At 38.7% G+C, this 17,256-nt stretch overlaps 1 protein-coding gene across 7 annotated transcripts in view; it reads right to left on the reverse strand.

Moving 5' to 3' along the window:
• Positions 1-17,256, reverse strand: part of cbfa2t3 (CBFA2/RUNX1 partner transcriptional co-repressor 3) — a 112,640-nt gene that overhangs the window by 18,500 nt on the left and 76,884 nt on the right. For 6 of the 7 annotated variants that reach the window (XM_039763277.1, XM_039763276.1, XM_039763275.1 and 3 more), the window contains exons 2-4: positions 6,755-6,898; positions 1,560-1,801; positions 1,251-1,340 (exon numbers count right to left, since the gene is read on the reverse strand). In XM_039763277.1, coding sequence (XP_039619211.1) covers positions 1,251-1,340; positions 1,560-1,801; positions 6,755-6,898 — 476 coding nt within the window. Of the gene's footprint in view, positions 1-1,250; positions 1,341-1,559; positions 1,802-6,754; positions 6,899-8,413; positions 8,474-17,256 lie in introns of those variants that run through there. The other variant, XM_039763280.1, reaches the window with a different exon arrangement.

Below are 17,256 nucleotides of genomic sequence, written 5' to 3' on the forward strand. Positions count from 1 at the left end.
GTTCTAAAATCTGTTCACTTTCTTCCATATTAGCTCACTTGCCTTTTATGATTGTGAGCTTATAACTGTGTCTTCTGTCTTTTGTAAAAAGCAAACAATAATAATGTACATTTTAAAAATATGTATTAAAAGGGGCAAATACATCATCCTGCAAGCACTGTCCCCTTTACTAAAGTATTTAAAAAGAAACGAAAGAGAAGAGATTATTGGGCTGTAATGATTCTGTCTGGTCTGCAACACACCATGGAATTTCCGAAAAGTAAAGCAAATTTGGTGGTGAATTCTTGGCACAGCAGTGTGATAGCAGGAAGGAGTAATCCTGCTACATTTATGAATTTACTGTTCATCTAATAAAAAAGCTGAGTTGTTGGGGTGTTGGGAGAGTTTGACAGTAATTAAATAAACTGCCTTTAGTTTACATTTAATGAACGCTGTCTAAGGGGATTAAACAAGAACAGAACCTTAGTGCAATTTTCACATATATACATACACACATTCAGTATAGGTCACCTATTTATTCTTTTTCTGAACCTGCTCTGTCCATTATAGAATAGTGGGCGGCTCGAGCCTGTGCTAGATACATTAGTAACAAGTCAGGATACAGACTATGTATTGGATGCCACTCCATCTCCAGCCACACTCTTGCATGCACCCACACTGAATAACACAGGCCAATATAAAGTTTCCAAATAAATGAATCTTTCAGTATTAGGGAATATGGTAGAACACCCACATGGACACAGGGAGACTTGTACAATGTCCCATAGGCAGTGACAAGGCTGTGATTAAAACCTTAGTCTCTGGAGCGGTGAAGCAGCAGTGAAGCATCACACCACTATAGTGTTTTTTCCTTTTCAGCGTACAGACAGGTTAAGTGATTTGCTCAGGCACAATAAATCAAATGTGGGAACTGATCTGCAACCTTGTAAGTTATTTAAGACATCTGCCAAATAAAACATAGCATAATATAAAGTCCCATGCCTTAGCCACCCAGCCACATTGCTAGTACTCTATATAGAAAATAAAAAAATTTCTTTGTAGAAAGCTTTTCAGTATATCAAGACTTTACTAGAATGCAGAATGTCTTTCTTGTTCACAAGTATTGAATAAGAGAACCAACACACATTAAGTAAGATTTGGTTTCCACTACATAAGTGTTAATTGGAAAGCCATAAACAGAAAATCAAAATTCAAATAAAATGCAAAAGTGTCTGTTTTTATTTATTTTTTAATCAGAGTGTTGTTCGCACCTTGAGGAAAGGGATAACAAAGGGCCGCAGAGGAAAATTGGTGGCCTCCTGTAACTTTGAATGAAACTCTTCAATAGTTAGTGTGGAGTTCTGAGGAGAAAGAAAAATAGTTGTGATTAGGCTTTTGAGCTTGCTTGAAAAAATAGAACTCATGGATGCCTATTATAAGCTATCTGTAAAGGATAGCCAGCATTAAATGGTATACTTGCCAAATGCTTAAAAATAACAAAAAAACTTAAATAAGTAAACAAAAATGATGACTAGCATAAAGGAATGGTTTAAAAAAAAAAAAAAAAGAGCGAGACTCACCACTAGGCCTAAGACCAAGCTGCGGACTCGTTCACCAATCTCAGGGGAGATGTCATTGCCGAACTGCTGCAGCGTAGTGAGGAAGCGCTTTAGTTTGCAGAGCTGTCTGGCGCCACAAGCTGGTGGTAGCTGCTGATTGGACAGAGAGGCTGTCGATGACATGGCAGGGCCATTACTGAAACCATTTGGTGTGGAAGGGGCACCATTGAGGGCTGTTGGGGAGTGGCTGCTTCCATTTAGCACTTACAGAAAAAGAGAGAGATGCCTCGGTTACCTTGTTTACTGAAATAATGGAAAAGCATTTATACATCAGCAGTAGCAAATCTGGCTTGTCTTAGGCATTTAGTACAGGGTGAGTAGGTGCCCAGATGGGTTATGTTTTAGATGATGTTTAGCTGTTGTGTTTTTTTTTTTGTTAAGTTTTTGACTTCATCACAACTTTCTCTAGTAATTCTTAACCTTTTTTCAGTCACGGACCCCTTTAAGGATCTGATGAAAGCTACGGACCCCCTTCCTCAGAAATATTCAGCATAAACACAACTTTGGGATGCAATGAATATAATGTACTTTATTTGTCGAGATTTGATTGCCTTATATGTATATGACATACACAAAGTATTATTAAGCTTTAAAGTAAACATTCTAATAAAAAACACTCTTTTTTAAGCAAAAAGTAATGGCCACTCATTAAAATTATGAAATACAATCCAATTGTGTAAATTAAAACAGATCTACTACTACTACATTTTCTACTACAATTACCACTACTACTACTACATCTACTCAAAATCAACAGTACTGGGCTATATAGTGAATATAAATGTTCATTTTTATCTGACCTTCACGGACCCCCTGAAACCCATCCCACGGACCTCAGGTTAAGAATCCCTGCTGTAGTGTTTTCTCTCCCATGCTGCTGCATAACTATAAGAGGATCCTGTCCAAAAGGGTGCCAAAAATAGGTCCACCAACTTTTTATTCCAAGAGCAGGTGTGTTACTAAGTTAAACTACAGTATGTCCACATCCTCATGTTCACCAGATGAAAGCTGCAGACTCACTCAATGTAAGCGTACATTCATGTTCAACATGTAATTCCTCTGCTGTACTTAATGATTACAAACTTGCAAACATTATTTCTCAATCCATGGCGTTTTTACAAGAAATATATTAGAATCTATTAATTTATTTCAAGAAAATACACATTTTACATCACTAGGTAACACTGTTATGAGCCTGCATCTAGTTTTATATTACAAAAATATAAGATTTGTTTCTGTGCTCCTTGCTGAATACTTGCTATTAATAGAGAACCAGAATAGTGATTGGTTAAAATGATTTACACGTGTTTTCCTACAGTTCTTCATTTTGTAAGGAAGACTGATTACAGTATAACTGATAGTATAAAATTTGAAAAAATGTATGCTAGTGAACCACCCTTTTATTAAAGGACACTTAGCATGTGGCTAATCATATGTGGTCCGCTTATAGCGTGGAGAGCAGGTAATAAATAATAAGGCTTAACATATATATATATATATACAGTATATATATATATATATATATATATATATATATATATATATATATATATATAGGGAAGATTCCAGACTGTAGGAATATGAAACAAGGAAATTTCCTTAGCCTTTAGTAAAACCAGCAGACACAATGAAATAAATAACCATATCGTGAGACTACTTTAATAATAAAAAGAGCGATTTATTATACATATAATAAATATAAATAAGATTTATTTTTTTTTGTTCATGGTCCATCTGTAAAGCATGATATGCTTATAACTCATGCACAGTTTCTTAAAACAAGCTGGTGAAAACTGAAGCTCTCAAACAAATAACACTTAAAAACACATTCCTTCACAAAAAAGGGAATGTCTGTGAGTAAAATGTGATGTAGTCAAAGATAAAGCAGAGCACAAAACGCACACACATGAAAATCCTGCCAAAATTATTCTGTATTACTCAAACAAATTAAATGCAAAAGAAAAAAAAAAACAGCCGAAGAACACAAATTAGGAAGTGTGCAGAACCCAGCCTGACCTGATATGTAGTGCAGGATGCCAGTTGATTTCTGTGGGCAGGAGCCAGCGGTCAATGAATAATATACAGGACTAAACTGAAATCAGTTTCTCTTTTATCCCTCCATACATTTACAGAAAAATCTAACACAGGTGACCATTATATTGATTTTCATTCGGCTTTAGTTTTAGACATTTATTGTCAAGCCAGCAGCCACCTCACATGCAACTCTGTGTTGTCTGAGGTAGCTAAATGAGTATTGTTGACTTTTAACTGTGACTTTAAAGCAAGTATAATGACAGGAAAATTATAAATATGGTACTGTGTAAAACCATAAAAAATGTTTACAAATGCTTGATAAAGAAATGCGTGTGTCACTAACTTTTGTTAAAAATGTGTTTGTATATGTAAAAATGTTTGTGTTATTTACATCCCTTCTAAAATCTAGCTATGTACGGTATCTACTGTAAATACACAGGCCCATTATGCTGAGGTGTTCATCAGGAATTTGGAAGACCTTGGCTTGGGCAATTGGAGTTCCAGGGAAAAAAGTTTAGAAAGTACTGGCCCAGAGAGAACAAAAAATGGGCCAGGCTACATAAATGACCCATATGAATTGCATTACGTCAGTGAAAGTTGATGTCGAGGCCTAGACTAGAAAATAAGATAACCATCAAATAACAGAAATGTTGTGAATTAAGTTAAAACATAAGAGCTTTTCAATAATAGAGTGAATGGTTTGCTTCCCGGGTCCTCCCTGCGTGGAGTTTGCATGTTCTGCCCGTGTCTGTGTGGGTTTCCTCCGGGCGCTCCGGTTTCCTCCCACAGTCAAAGACATGCAGGTTAGGTGGATTGGCAATTCTAAATTGGCCCTAGTGTGTGCTTGGTGTGTGGGTGTGTTTGTGTGTGTCCTGCGGTGGGTTGGCACCCTGCCTGGGACTGGTTCCTGCCTTGTGACCTGTGTTGGCTGGGATTGGCTCCAGCAGACCCCCGTGACCCTGTGTTAGGATATAGTGGGTTGGAAAATGACTGACAGACTTACAAAATAATATAATAATTTAGGTTATAATTATTTTTCGTGCTACAATATAGATAGCTATATTTATATAATAAGCTATAATAATAGCTATTATTGTATTTTGGCCATGTTTTTTTAAGATGAGAGCTCACAGTTTCAAAATGACCTAATCATAAGAGGCTGTGTATGGTGTTAAGTGGAAAATGATTTCCTTAAATAACTGAATGGTGATAGCCTAATCCATTCTGGGGCAAAAGGTGCTACACTGTCTTCTCACTGGTTTATAGTTAATTGACTAGTTTAAACTGGCCTGGTATGAGAGAATGAGGGCATGTTTTGTGTGCCTGGTAATGGTCTGGCATACCATCCTGGGTTAGTTGTTGGCTTATGCATGTATGTTTCATCTAACTGTCAGGCTGTGAATGGGGTAAGCTTTAGATTAGTTTTGTCAAATTGCAGTTTACAGTAAGAACAACACCAAAGTCAGCAAAGTGAACAAAATATATGGACTATCCTGAGAACACATGGGTACCTCTTCTTTTTGAAGTGCATGAGAAATTTCAGGAATATGTGAGCAGGTAACTCTTTAATTTTTACTGCTGCACTTTAGAACATATTCGGACTAATGACATCACTGTACAGTATGTTATGATCATATAATCACTCAAGACAAAATATCCAGATAATGTGAACTGTATGGTCTGGAACATGGTATAAGTTAGTTGCTGTCTAGCACAATGCACCAGTTGAAGGAAATTTTGCGAGCATATTATAAGTTGTCTGCGGTGGGTTGGCACCCTGCCCAGGATTGGTTCCTGCCTTGTGCCCTGTGTTGGCTGGGATTGGCTCCAGCAGACCCCTGTGACCCTGTGTTTGGATTCAGCGGGTTGGAAAATGGATGGATGGATGGATGTTATAAGTTGTTTGCACATGATGATTTAAAAATTAATTGGCTGATAGCCGTCATAGTGACTGCTAAATGTTGCATTTCTGCACGGAAGCCATTGAGTAGCTGGATATTTTATATTGCTTTTGTACTATACTATATGTTGAAGATTTCACAATATATTAAATACTTTAGGCTACTCATATACACTATTCATTCTTATTTTTACTAATCTGTTAACAAGAAAACAGGCTCAAATGTAAGTCTACAAACTGTGTATATGAAATGGAGTGATCAAAAATCAATATGAGTCACACCTACACAAAAACTGGACAAAATATTTTTTTTTAAAATTTTAATAAGTACATGCTAGAGGATGATATTAAGCTTTGTTTCTCTAAAATATGGCTGGAGGATGTAAAGTGCAGGAAATTGGGCCAAGTCTGTATGTTAAAGGAGAAGCATGAAAAGATGAGGCCAGCTGAACACAGGACAGTGAATAAAACAAATACCTCTGATACATAGGGAAGCAATTCTCCTCACCCCAGATACTGTTTTTATGATAGTTAAGAATGCTACCTATACAGAAGAGCCAGCTGGAAATTTCAATCTAGCCCAAGCCTTTCCACATCCCACCCATTACTACAGTCCATTATTAACAAAAGATGGGGTAAAAAAATAAACAAATATTAATCTGAAATCTCTCACAGTGACAGCAACTGCACCCCTTTACTGACAAATAAAATAAACAATTGATCAGAAACAAAGATGTCAGAGATCATGTCGAGGGCAGGAAATGGGGCAGACGAAAGCAGTATGGCACAGATGTGATGCATTAATGAATAATGAAGTCAGCAGAAGCAGAGTGCTAATAATGCCAGGGAGAGTGCGGAGAGCAAGGAAATAAAAACAAACATTGAGTGGCATTTTCAATTCACCTTGTGTTCAATGTGTAAATGAGGATTTCAGGTACGTTTTTCTCATTGTTTTAACACATTATATTATCTTTGTTTTTTAAAACTCTAGAACAGTCCTTAACAAGATGTTCATTGTAATATTTATAGTAATTAATGACTCAAATTAAAATAAATCTATGCACTGTTCAAGATATACAAGCTTTCATTATGACACAGTGTGGTAGTGCTGCACATAATGCAGTTATAATTGTTACTTTCAAATGTGCATTCTTTATTTGATGAGCTAAGGAAAGACAAAATTGCTTTTCGTGACTTAATATTGAGAATATTTTTGACATACTCGTGGTAGGTGTGAAAGAGGTGTTACGATTCGTTGCCTGTGTGACAGCTGGGGGAGGAGGCGGCATGGTGGGTGGAGTTGACCTGGGCTGGGCTTTGACATCAGCAGGTGAATCTGGCATCGTTCCAACCTGTGCTTTGCTATCTGAAAGACAAAAGGGTACAAAGAAAATTTTAATTGATTAATCCAGGTAATATTTTAACTTTATATCATACCAAGTATAATCTTGTGAACTATTAAGTCTAAGATTGAAACAAAAAATACATAAAAAAGATCTTATTGCTGAACTGCAGATGTTTACAATGCTATTAAAAATGCTTTGCTCCAGTATTCATCAATTCATGTATCATGTTTTTCAGGTTTACTTATTACTATGCTTATGTGGTGGCCAACGCCCTGAATTTGTTTTTAATGGATAATGCTTAAGATACAAGAACAAATGTTTGGGGTCAAGAGCTTTTATAACGTGATACCATTTACATGGAAATTGATCTTACTCTTCCTGCACTGGGCCAAAAGCAGAACTCAACATTATATTATTGTAGGCAGAACCAAAGTGGGTTGTACACTGCTTATGGTTTATTTGTTCTCTAGTTTTGTATTTAATTAAACAGTTAAACATCACATTAGATATTTACACTTTTTATTACAAAGTGCTTTAGTTCAAGTTCAAACCAGTTCCTGCTACTGAATTAGCTATACGTAAAACAAATGAAAGCCAGCAGTGAATTTAAAAATACCATTCACATAATGTAATGGAGAACACTGGATTTGAAGGATCTTCATGGAGAGTCTCCCAGAAAATGAATGATACAGACTGTAATGAGTGTTCAATTAGCTTAATATAGCAAGGCCTTGAAATCATGAGAAGGTTGCCATCAATTGGTATATAGCTTTAAGTTGTATTAAGCAGTCTAGTTAAGCATTTCTGAATTACCAGTTTGTGGCAATGCACGTGGATAGGGAAAAAAGAACAGGAGTATCATGTAGCAGTTTAAACTGAATTGTATTAGATTTAACAGTTAAAATAACTTTTAAATGCTCAGTGTTCCAGTTCAAGATTTGCCCTTTTGAAATTCTAAGACTCAGACTAACAAAGAATATTTATTATTTTGAAAGTTCAAAATTGGAGATACATGTCAAAAGTTTCAACATAAAGTACAAGAAAAGACCTTTATAAATTGAGAAAGTGAGAATCGTTATTCTTACATGGCTGCAGTACTGCTTTGTCAGTTTTGCAGCAGACTGAAAAAGGTTATTTGAATTGCATAACCTTCAGAACACCACTACTAAAGCAAGAACATGGAATTCTTTATGTGGAATGGGATATATTAGGAGAGACACTCACCAAACCAAACAAGCCCTACAAAATCCATCCAATATCTAATCTTCTTAACATCTACTATACAATAAATTATGTTTTATGCCAGAAAATATTAGGTATGGTGTGTGAAATAAATTGCTGACAATTTTTTTAAATGATATATAAAATCTAAAAAGTAATAGAAAAAACAGTTAAAAAAATAGTAAGAGTAAGTCACAAAACTGAAGCTTGGGATAGACTGCTGACAGCCAGGCAGGTACAGTAAAGGCAAAGAGGAAAATGACAAGGTAAATGGATACTGGTGCACTTGGAAATGACCAGGAACACCTGCTCACCAGTTCAGCTGCTGATCACTTTGCTCCTCTCACTCTTGCCATTATGACAAAAGTTTGATGGCCGCTGACAAGTGCAGCAAAGATCTGCTGCTGTCCATCACTGACCAGATCACTTCCATGAACCCTCTTCTCTAGCCCTGAGTAGGGAACCAAACAAGGCAAGCTTTCCTAGCCAGGGTATGCGCTACAGTCAGGTGTCACTGCCTTTCTAGAATCCAGAAGGACTGAGTGTCCTGCGACAGTTGAAGAGGTGAGTATGAGAGGGCACAGTTGAAAGACAGCGACCAAACTTCAGGAAGAAAGCCAGGCACTGAGTGGGGCCACACATTCCATCAGGAAAAACAGATGAAGGCAAATAGTAATGAAACCACAAGTCTGGTTTTATGGCCTTTCTGATACACTATGAAAGAGTTAAAACGGAAAAGTGTGAGTGAATGGTGCAGTCCAGACAGAGAAGTGAATCTGGAATGGGCTCCCCTGTCTCCAGGCACCTACATAAACATCAATATGAGAACGGTGATGGGTTTCACAGGGCCATGCAGATAGGTTTACACTATGTCTGACCTTGCTGGATAAGTCAATCCCTCGGCACTAACGCTAGGGGCTGCAAAATCAATTAGACAAAGTGGTGAGCCTACCCGTCCAGGCTCCCAGACACTGCTTCACTTATAAAACTCAGTGGAAACCTAGAGGAAAAAAAGATTGTGTTGGTGGAAAGCAGCCACAAAATCCATCATGTTTACTATAGCAATAGCCATGAGACACAAGGGACACCTAAACGGCAGGGCAGCTAATAAATCTCTACAGCAAATTTGCTTTACAATGTTCACACAAGGCTTCTGATGCTCATTTAGCATGTTGCCAGGGTTATCACAACACCTGCCCTCCCCTTACTGCACTGCCTTTATTAAATGGCAGCAAATGTAAAGGGCAGGACTAAAGAAATATAAGGCAGTTCAATTTCAGTAACATTCAACAAAGACAGATACAAAAATAAGTGAGGGACACTTGTGCCAAACCACAAATAGACCAGCAATTAGCACCTGGCATGAAAGAGCAGCAGCTGCACCAGCTACTGTGCTGGAAGGGGTTAACCAACCAGAGTGACTGTGATCAACGGAGCAGAAGAGTGCAATCCCAGCTGAGAAGTATAACATAACTGTATGTATGTCACCTTGGCCCCTTATTCAGTCATGTCTGAAAAGGTTAGTGTCTGGACCGGTGGACGCATACCAGACAACTGTGCTGCTCACCAAGAGCCAATGGAAAGACAGAGCAGCCTCCATGGCCAGAACCTGGGCTTGCACTACCCAGTAAAGATACTATGAGCTAGATTTGGTTATTCAAGGCATAATTTTTCAGTGGGTGTTAAAGTCAGCCATTTGCAGTCTCACAATTTTAAAATTGTGGGCTGTTAAGTAAAATAATTTGTGGAAGGATATGATGCATGGAAGATACGGTAATGCAGAGAACACTTTAAAAGTAAGATGATTTCTTACAGCAGCATTCAAGAAAAATAAAGTTTTCCACACAAAGTAGTGCAATGCTTTGGTGAAATATATCAAAAAGTATTTCTTCTTTCTTTGAAATCTGCTGAAATTGTTATCTTAGAAATTAGTACTCGCATTAAGCTGGTTCAACATGAAAAGGCTAAGACACTGCCTGTACTAATATTCTGCAGCTATCATGGTGCCTATCAAACTAGGTACAAAAGTTTTTATTTAATAATGTATAAATTGAGAAATATTACAGCCCATAAGGTTCTAAGAATGCACACAGTATTCAAGTTTGCATACTAGGCAGACCAATATACCAATTGTTTCAACTTATTTCATAAACCTGTTTGCTTTGTGCAGATTGATTTGCCACTAGTGGACATTACACACCCCCAAACCCCAGACACAACTATGCTATACACAGTCCCAGGTTCAAGTAAGACTTTGGTTCTTTGTTTGCTCTCATTTCACCAGCTTCTTTACTTCAGCATTACGAGATGCAGTCTCATCCATTTTCTTTTCTTCTCTTTCTTTATCTCCACTGCAAGCAAGCTTTGTCTCACTCTACTCCCGACTATGAGTTGTCCAGCTGAGTAAGACAACCTTCTTTTAAAGTGGAAGTAGTTCCAGTACATCACTGGTACACCTCGGAGGCACTTCCAGGTCAGTAGAAGACAACATGGAAGCTGCCCCCGTAGCTAATTCTAGTGGCCCAAGAGGTCCCCGACAGGGCTGCCTACTCAAGCTACAACATCCATGCAGCTCTATGTGAAACCAGACTCGATCAGCTCCAGTGGAATACTACCATCCAGCCTAGAAACGGAATATATTAACCCAACAGGCAGCCATCCACTGCCCATGTATTGTACTGGCATGCTGGCTGGGAAAGGTACCAACAACCAGGACTCCTGTCCATCCATGAATTCCTCCACAATGTGTAGCTAAGGGCTATCTCAACAGCACAAGCTATGAGACTGGAGCTATTCCTGGACAAAATGCCAGTCAATCACAGAGCATACTTACTCTGGGTACCTAGACTGTGGCTCCTAGAGAAAATCTGGACCATTGAAGCCAGGCCCTTAAAGTGGTAAGGCAGTTGCACTGAATAATTACACTGGGTAGGAAGTAGAGCTGAACAACTCCACTGTTGTTCTACCAAATTACATATTACTTTGCTTTGTTAATTTATTTTTCATAAATGGCACACAAACCTATGACCATTTTGACAAATAACGTAATATCTCACAGCTTCTTTTTTTTTCTTCATAGAAAGTAGTCACATCAACAACTATATGGGTCAAAATGATCTTGGAATTTTAAAATCAAGCACTGAAAGAAAAGAAAATAAATTGCTGTGATTTTTAAAAATATATTTGGAAAAATATCAGAAATAGCTATGCATTTAGTTAACCATAGAGAATCATTTTATATACAGTTGTCTTTTCCCAGTGAATACTCATTCTAGATATAGTTTATGAAGTTTTGAATATGTATGGCAGAAAGTAATGAAGCTTTAACTTTGTATCCAGAATAACACAAGTCATCAGAATATTGGTGGGAGTGAATGATATGTCAGTTATAAAAGGAACAACAAAAAATTTCATTCATTCTTCTAATCTAAAAAAAATCTGATACATTTTCTTTTTTTCTGCCCTGCTCCTTGACAATGTCAGATCATCCCTCTTGTCATGAATGCAGGAGAGGGTGTCTGGGGGGTATTTTTAAACAGGTTTCAATGCTAAGTGACAGCTGAGAGCCCCAGTGGGTTTGAGGATTACAGTCTGCAGCCATCATTAGCAATGGGACAGCCGCTGCGAAGCTGAGAGTTCAAATACAAGCACTGATCCTGTTTGTATTGTAAACACATGCTCCTTTTACCACCTGCTTTAATACAACATACTTCAATGAATAAATGCACAAGCCATTTAATCACTGAGCAAAACAAGAAAAAAGGTTGTTTTAATAACATTGATGGTGAGGTATTTTAAGACTCTTAAGTAAAATGTTAGCCATCAGTGGCCTGAAAAGTCATCTGAGTGTCCAAAAGTAAAGATAACTGCCTTTCCATTCCTTTGCAAAATAAATTGATAAAATGAGAGCGAGCTATTTGAAGCAATACAGAAAAGTCTGCCATAATACCTAAACATATTTTCTATTTTTCTTCTTCTTTTCAACACCTACTGTGCTGTTTCACAATGCAGCAGATTGTCAGATTTATGCCATACACGATTTCTTGTCTCTTGGTTTACACCTCAGGCCCCCTTTCATTAAATTCTCTATTATAGCACCTTATGTATGCCCCTTGTGAAACAAAACAGTCACTGTCCTTCTGGTTTAGAGGCCAGTGTTGAGAAAACAAGCCAGAAACAGGACCCAAACTCTATGGCGTCTGTGCCAGGGCAAGGATTACAGACAGCTGCTTAATCTGACCAGCTAAAGGACAGGGCAGGACACGGCAATGGATTTCACTTTAATACGTTAGAAAGTATGCAGTCTCCACCATCTGCGACCATCTGCGCTCTCCTCATTGCTGAAGGACAGAGTTTAGTCTCAGGAAGATGAAAATTGATGCGTATTAAACACAGCTGAGGCACTTTCCCAGGCCAGGCACACTTTTCACAGGAGCCTAAGTACACATTTCAAATTTATGTTGATATAGTGATCAGTATAGAATATGGCACATGATGCAATGATAACTCTTAGTCCTCCTGTATATATACATATTTTTAAATTAGGGAATCCTTTAAAATGTTGGTCATTATACAGAAAACCTCAGTTTGAACAATGTAGGTTCAAGAGTAAATGCAAAACCAATCTGTGATAAGTATAACCTGGCAAGTCCTGTTCCCATTTTTTTGCATTTCCAGTATCTCTCCTCCAAATCCAGCACACACAACATGGAGGCAGATGATATGTAGATAGTCATCATTATGGCCTACACACTCAAAAGATATTTGCTATAGACATCAATAAGGGTTTATTCTATTTAGAGTGTTCCATTGCCAATGCTGTTGGAGCTTTGATTTTTTTTTTTAATTTAAAAAGAGTAAATGCTATAAACCTTTCTGGGATGGGCATGTTTTAAAATGTTCAAGGGTGTGTGCAAAGTTTCTCTCATGCTTATTTAAAGTGAATACATGATGCAGTCTTAAGTGTTTGCTTTCCACGGGCAGACAACCATACGTTCCCCTGTATGCATACACACACAGACAACAAGTCTGGTCTCTCTACCTCCCTTCATCTTGCAGAGTAATTCCTTCCCTGTCTCTCGGAATGCTGTTGTTTTTAATTTCTCCCAGCTGCCCTGGCCCAGTGCCCGACTGCCTGACCACATCTGCTTTCCATCAGACGAGACAAGGAGTCCACACAAATACAGTACACACATCAAAACGCCAGGAAAGGATTTTCTGCCTGGCCTGTTGGACTTGCTGATTTTCCCTATTTTTGTTTCCAGACAACATAATGACATTCACTGGACCCAATACAATTGCAGGGAAACCAATAGCTGATCATATTTGTTAGTGAGAAATGTCTTAGATAGGACAAGACCTAAACCCCTTACCAGCTTTCTAGACCTCTTCACAATTGTCATGAATAAAATGAAAGAATTAATTTCTGAAGTATTTGTTTCATTTCATCTTTGACTTCTACTATAAGTTATAATATGTCCATCTGTCCATGTTCTGAAATTCCTTAATCCATTAAGCAGCCTAAAACAATTAGCACCTATCATAGCTTCATTGAGCACAAGTCAGGGGCAATCCCTGAACAAAACATTACTCCATACCAAGACATACTTAGGAATATGCCCAAATGCAGTTATATTGTATCAGTTTATATTCACCAAAGATGCACATCTATGATCTTTCTCTTCTTTTGGCTGACCCATTAGGGGTCGCCACAGCAGGTCATCCTTTTCCATATCTTCCTGTCCTCTGCATATTGCTCTGTTACACCACCACCTTCATGTCCTCTCTCCCACATCCATAAATCTTCTCTTCGGCCTTCCTCTTTTCTTCTTAACTGGCAGCTTCATTCTTAACATCCTCCTTCCAATATATCCAGCATCTCTCCTCTGCACATGTCCAAACCAATGCAATCTTGCCTTTCTGTCTTTGTCTCCCAACCATCCAACCTGAGCTGACCCTCTAATGTACTTGTTTCTAATCATGTCCATCCTCGTCACACCTGAAGAAAATCTTAACATCATTAACTCCACCTCTGTCTTCTGTTTTTTGGTCAGTGCCACTGTCTCCAGCCTATATAACACACCTGGTCTCACTACCTTTTTGTAGACCTTCCTTTTCACTCTTGCTGGTACCCATCTGTCACAAAGCACTCCTGACACTTCTCCACCCACTCCACTCTGCCTGCACTCTCTTCTTTTCCTCTTTTCCACACTCCCTGTTACTCTGTACTGTTGACCCCAAGTACTTGAACTCACCCACCTTTGCCAACTCTACTCCCTGCATCCTCACCATTTATCTGACCTTCCTCTCACACGCATGTATTCTGTCTTGTTCCTACTGACCTTCATTCCTCTCCTCTCTGTAGCATATCTCCAACTCTTCAGGGTCTCCTCAACCTGCTCACTATTCTCATTACAGCTCACAATGTCATCCACAGTCCACAGGGACTCTGGTCTAAACTTGTCTGTCAACCTATCCATCACCATTGCAAATGAGAAAGGGCTTAGAGCTGATTCCTGATTTAATCCCACCTCTACCTTGAATGCATCTGTCACTCCTACCACAGACCTCACTATTGTCTCACTTCCCTCATACATATCCCTTACCACTCTTACATACTTCTCTGCCACTCCCAACTTCCATAACTCCTCTCTAGGCACAGTGTAATATGCTTTCTCTTAGTCCACAAAGACACAGTGCAACTCCTTTTGGCCTTCTCTATACTTGTCCATCAACACAAATAAGAGTAAACATTGCATCTGTAGTGCTCGTTACCAGCATGAAAAAACCATACTGCTGCTCACTAATCTTCACCTCACTATGTAGCCTAGCTCCCATTACTCTTTCCCATAACTTCATGCTTTAGCTCATCAATTTTATCCTTCTGTAATTACTACCGTTCAACACACCCCCCTTATTGTTAAAAAACAGTACCAGTACACATTTTTCCCACTCCTCAGGTATCCTCTCAATTCCCAAGATTGCTTTCAACAATCTGGTTAAAAACTCCACTGCCATCTCTCCTAAACATCTTCATGCTTCCACCGGTATGTCATCTGGACCAAAAGCTTTTCCATTCTTCATCCTCTTCATAGCTGTCCTTATTTCTTCCTTGCTAATCTATTGCACTTCCTGATTCACTATCACCCCATCATCCAGTCTTCTCTCTTTCTCATTTTCTTCATTCATCAGCCTCTCACAGTATTCTTGCCATCTGCTCAACACACTCTTCTCGCTTGTGAGTGTGTTTCCATCTTTATCCTTTATCACCCTAACTTGCTGCACATCTTTCCCAGCTCAGTCCCTCTGTCTAGCCAGTCGGTACAGGTCCTTTTTTTCTCTCCTTAGTGTCCAACCTCACATACAACTTATCATACACCCTTTCTTTAGCCTTCACCACCTCTCTCTTCACCTTACGTCTTATTTCTTTGTAGTCCTGTCTACTTTCTGCATCTCTCTGACAATCCCATTTTTTTCTTCAACAACCTCTTCCTCTGTATACTTTGTTGTACTTCCCAATTCCACCACCAGGTTTCCTTATCCTCCTTTTTCTGCATCCTACTAGCTGTCACCCTTACTACTTCTGTTATTGTTGCCCAGCAATCATCTTTGAACTCAATCTTGCAGTCTTCCTTTTTCAACTTCCACCATTTGTTCCTTGGCTCTGTCCTCACTCTTCTCCTCTTCTTAATTTCCAATGTCATCCTACAGATCACCATCCTATACTGCCTAACTATGCTTTCTTCTGCCATCACTTTGTAGTCTCTGGTCTCCTTCAGACTGACCCTCCTGCATCGGATATAATCTAGCTGTGTGCATCTTCCTCCACTCTTCTATGTCTTCTTGTGTTCCTATCTCTTCTTAAAATACATATTCACTACAGCCATGTCCATCCTTTTCTCAAAATCCACTACCATCTGACCTTCTGCATTCTATTCATTGACACCATACCTACCCATCACCTCCTCATCTCCTCTGTTCCCTTCACTAACATGTCCAATAAAATACACTCCAGTTACCACTCTCTCTCCCTTGGGTACCCTCTCTACCACTTCACCCAAATCACTCCAGAAATCTTCCTTTTCATTCATCTCACACCCAACATGCAGGTCATATGCACTGAGAACATTCATTATCACACCTTAAATTTCCAGCTTCATAATCATCTCTCTGACTGGCACATTTTCACCTACAAAACACTCTTGACATACTGTTCCTCCAGAATAACCCCTACTCCATTTCTCCTCCCATCCACACCATAGTAGAACAATATGAAACCACCTCCAATACACCTTTCCCTTCCATCTGCATCCACAATATATCAACATTCCTTCTCTCCATCATATCAGCTAACACTCTCATTACCAGTCAGACTACCAACATTGAAAGTTACTGTCTTAATTTCTACTCTCTTTACCGTCCTCTTTTCCCCTGCCTCCGAATATGCCTTCCCCCTCTTATTCTCTTTCTTTAGTCAATAGTAGCCCAATTTCTGCCAGCGCCTAGTTGGCTAACAGTACTGGTGGCAGCCATTGGTAACTCGGGCCTCGACTGATCCAATACGTATATCTGTATTGTTGTCTGCATATTCAATTTTACACGGGATGCCCTTCCTGATATAAACCCACCTTCATTTGTTCTGGCTTGGGACTAGCACAAACAAACACACTAGTTTCTGAAGATGCACATCTATGAACAACAGAAGGAAACCAAGGTGCTCAAAGAAAAGTGTCAAAGACACAGATTAAATATGCACTCCACACAGACAGTTGAATAAAGACAGACCTAGACCCCTGGAGTTGTGTAGTAGCCAAAATAGCCTAAGAGCTGCATATATGTAAAAGATCTACAAGCAAAAGCCTCTCTTTCAGTGATCATTTTTTGAATACAGCTTTTAAATAGCACCTCAGTTAAAAAAAAAACAAGTAGTACTGAGAACATTTTTGAGATATTACATATTTTATATATACAGGGTGGTCCAGATCTAATTATGCAGATCCAGATCGTCTGGATGACTTTGATTTATGTGGGGACGATTCCAGTTCGGCGCAAAGACGATTCTTCATGTTGTCAGTTCGCACACTTTTCGATGGTTCGGGTGATTTTCTATGTAATAAACTTAAGTTATAGCGTAATGAAAAATTCATAATTAGATCTG

This window comes from Polypterus senegalus, chromosome 9 (genome assembly GCF_016835505.1).
Source record: "Polypterus senegalus isolate Bchr_013 chromosome 9, ASM1683550v1, whole genome shotgun sequence".
In the NCBI taxonomy this organism is placed as follows: Eukaryota; Metazoa; Chordata; class Cladistia; order Polypteriformes; family Polypteridae; genus Polypterus; species Polypterus senegalus.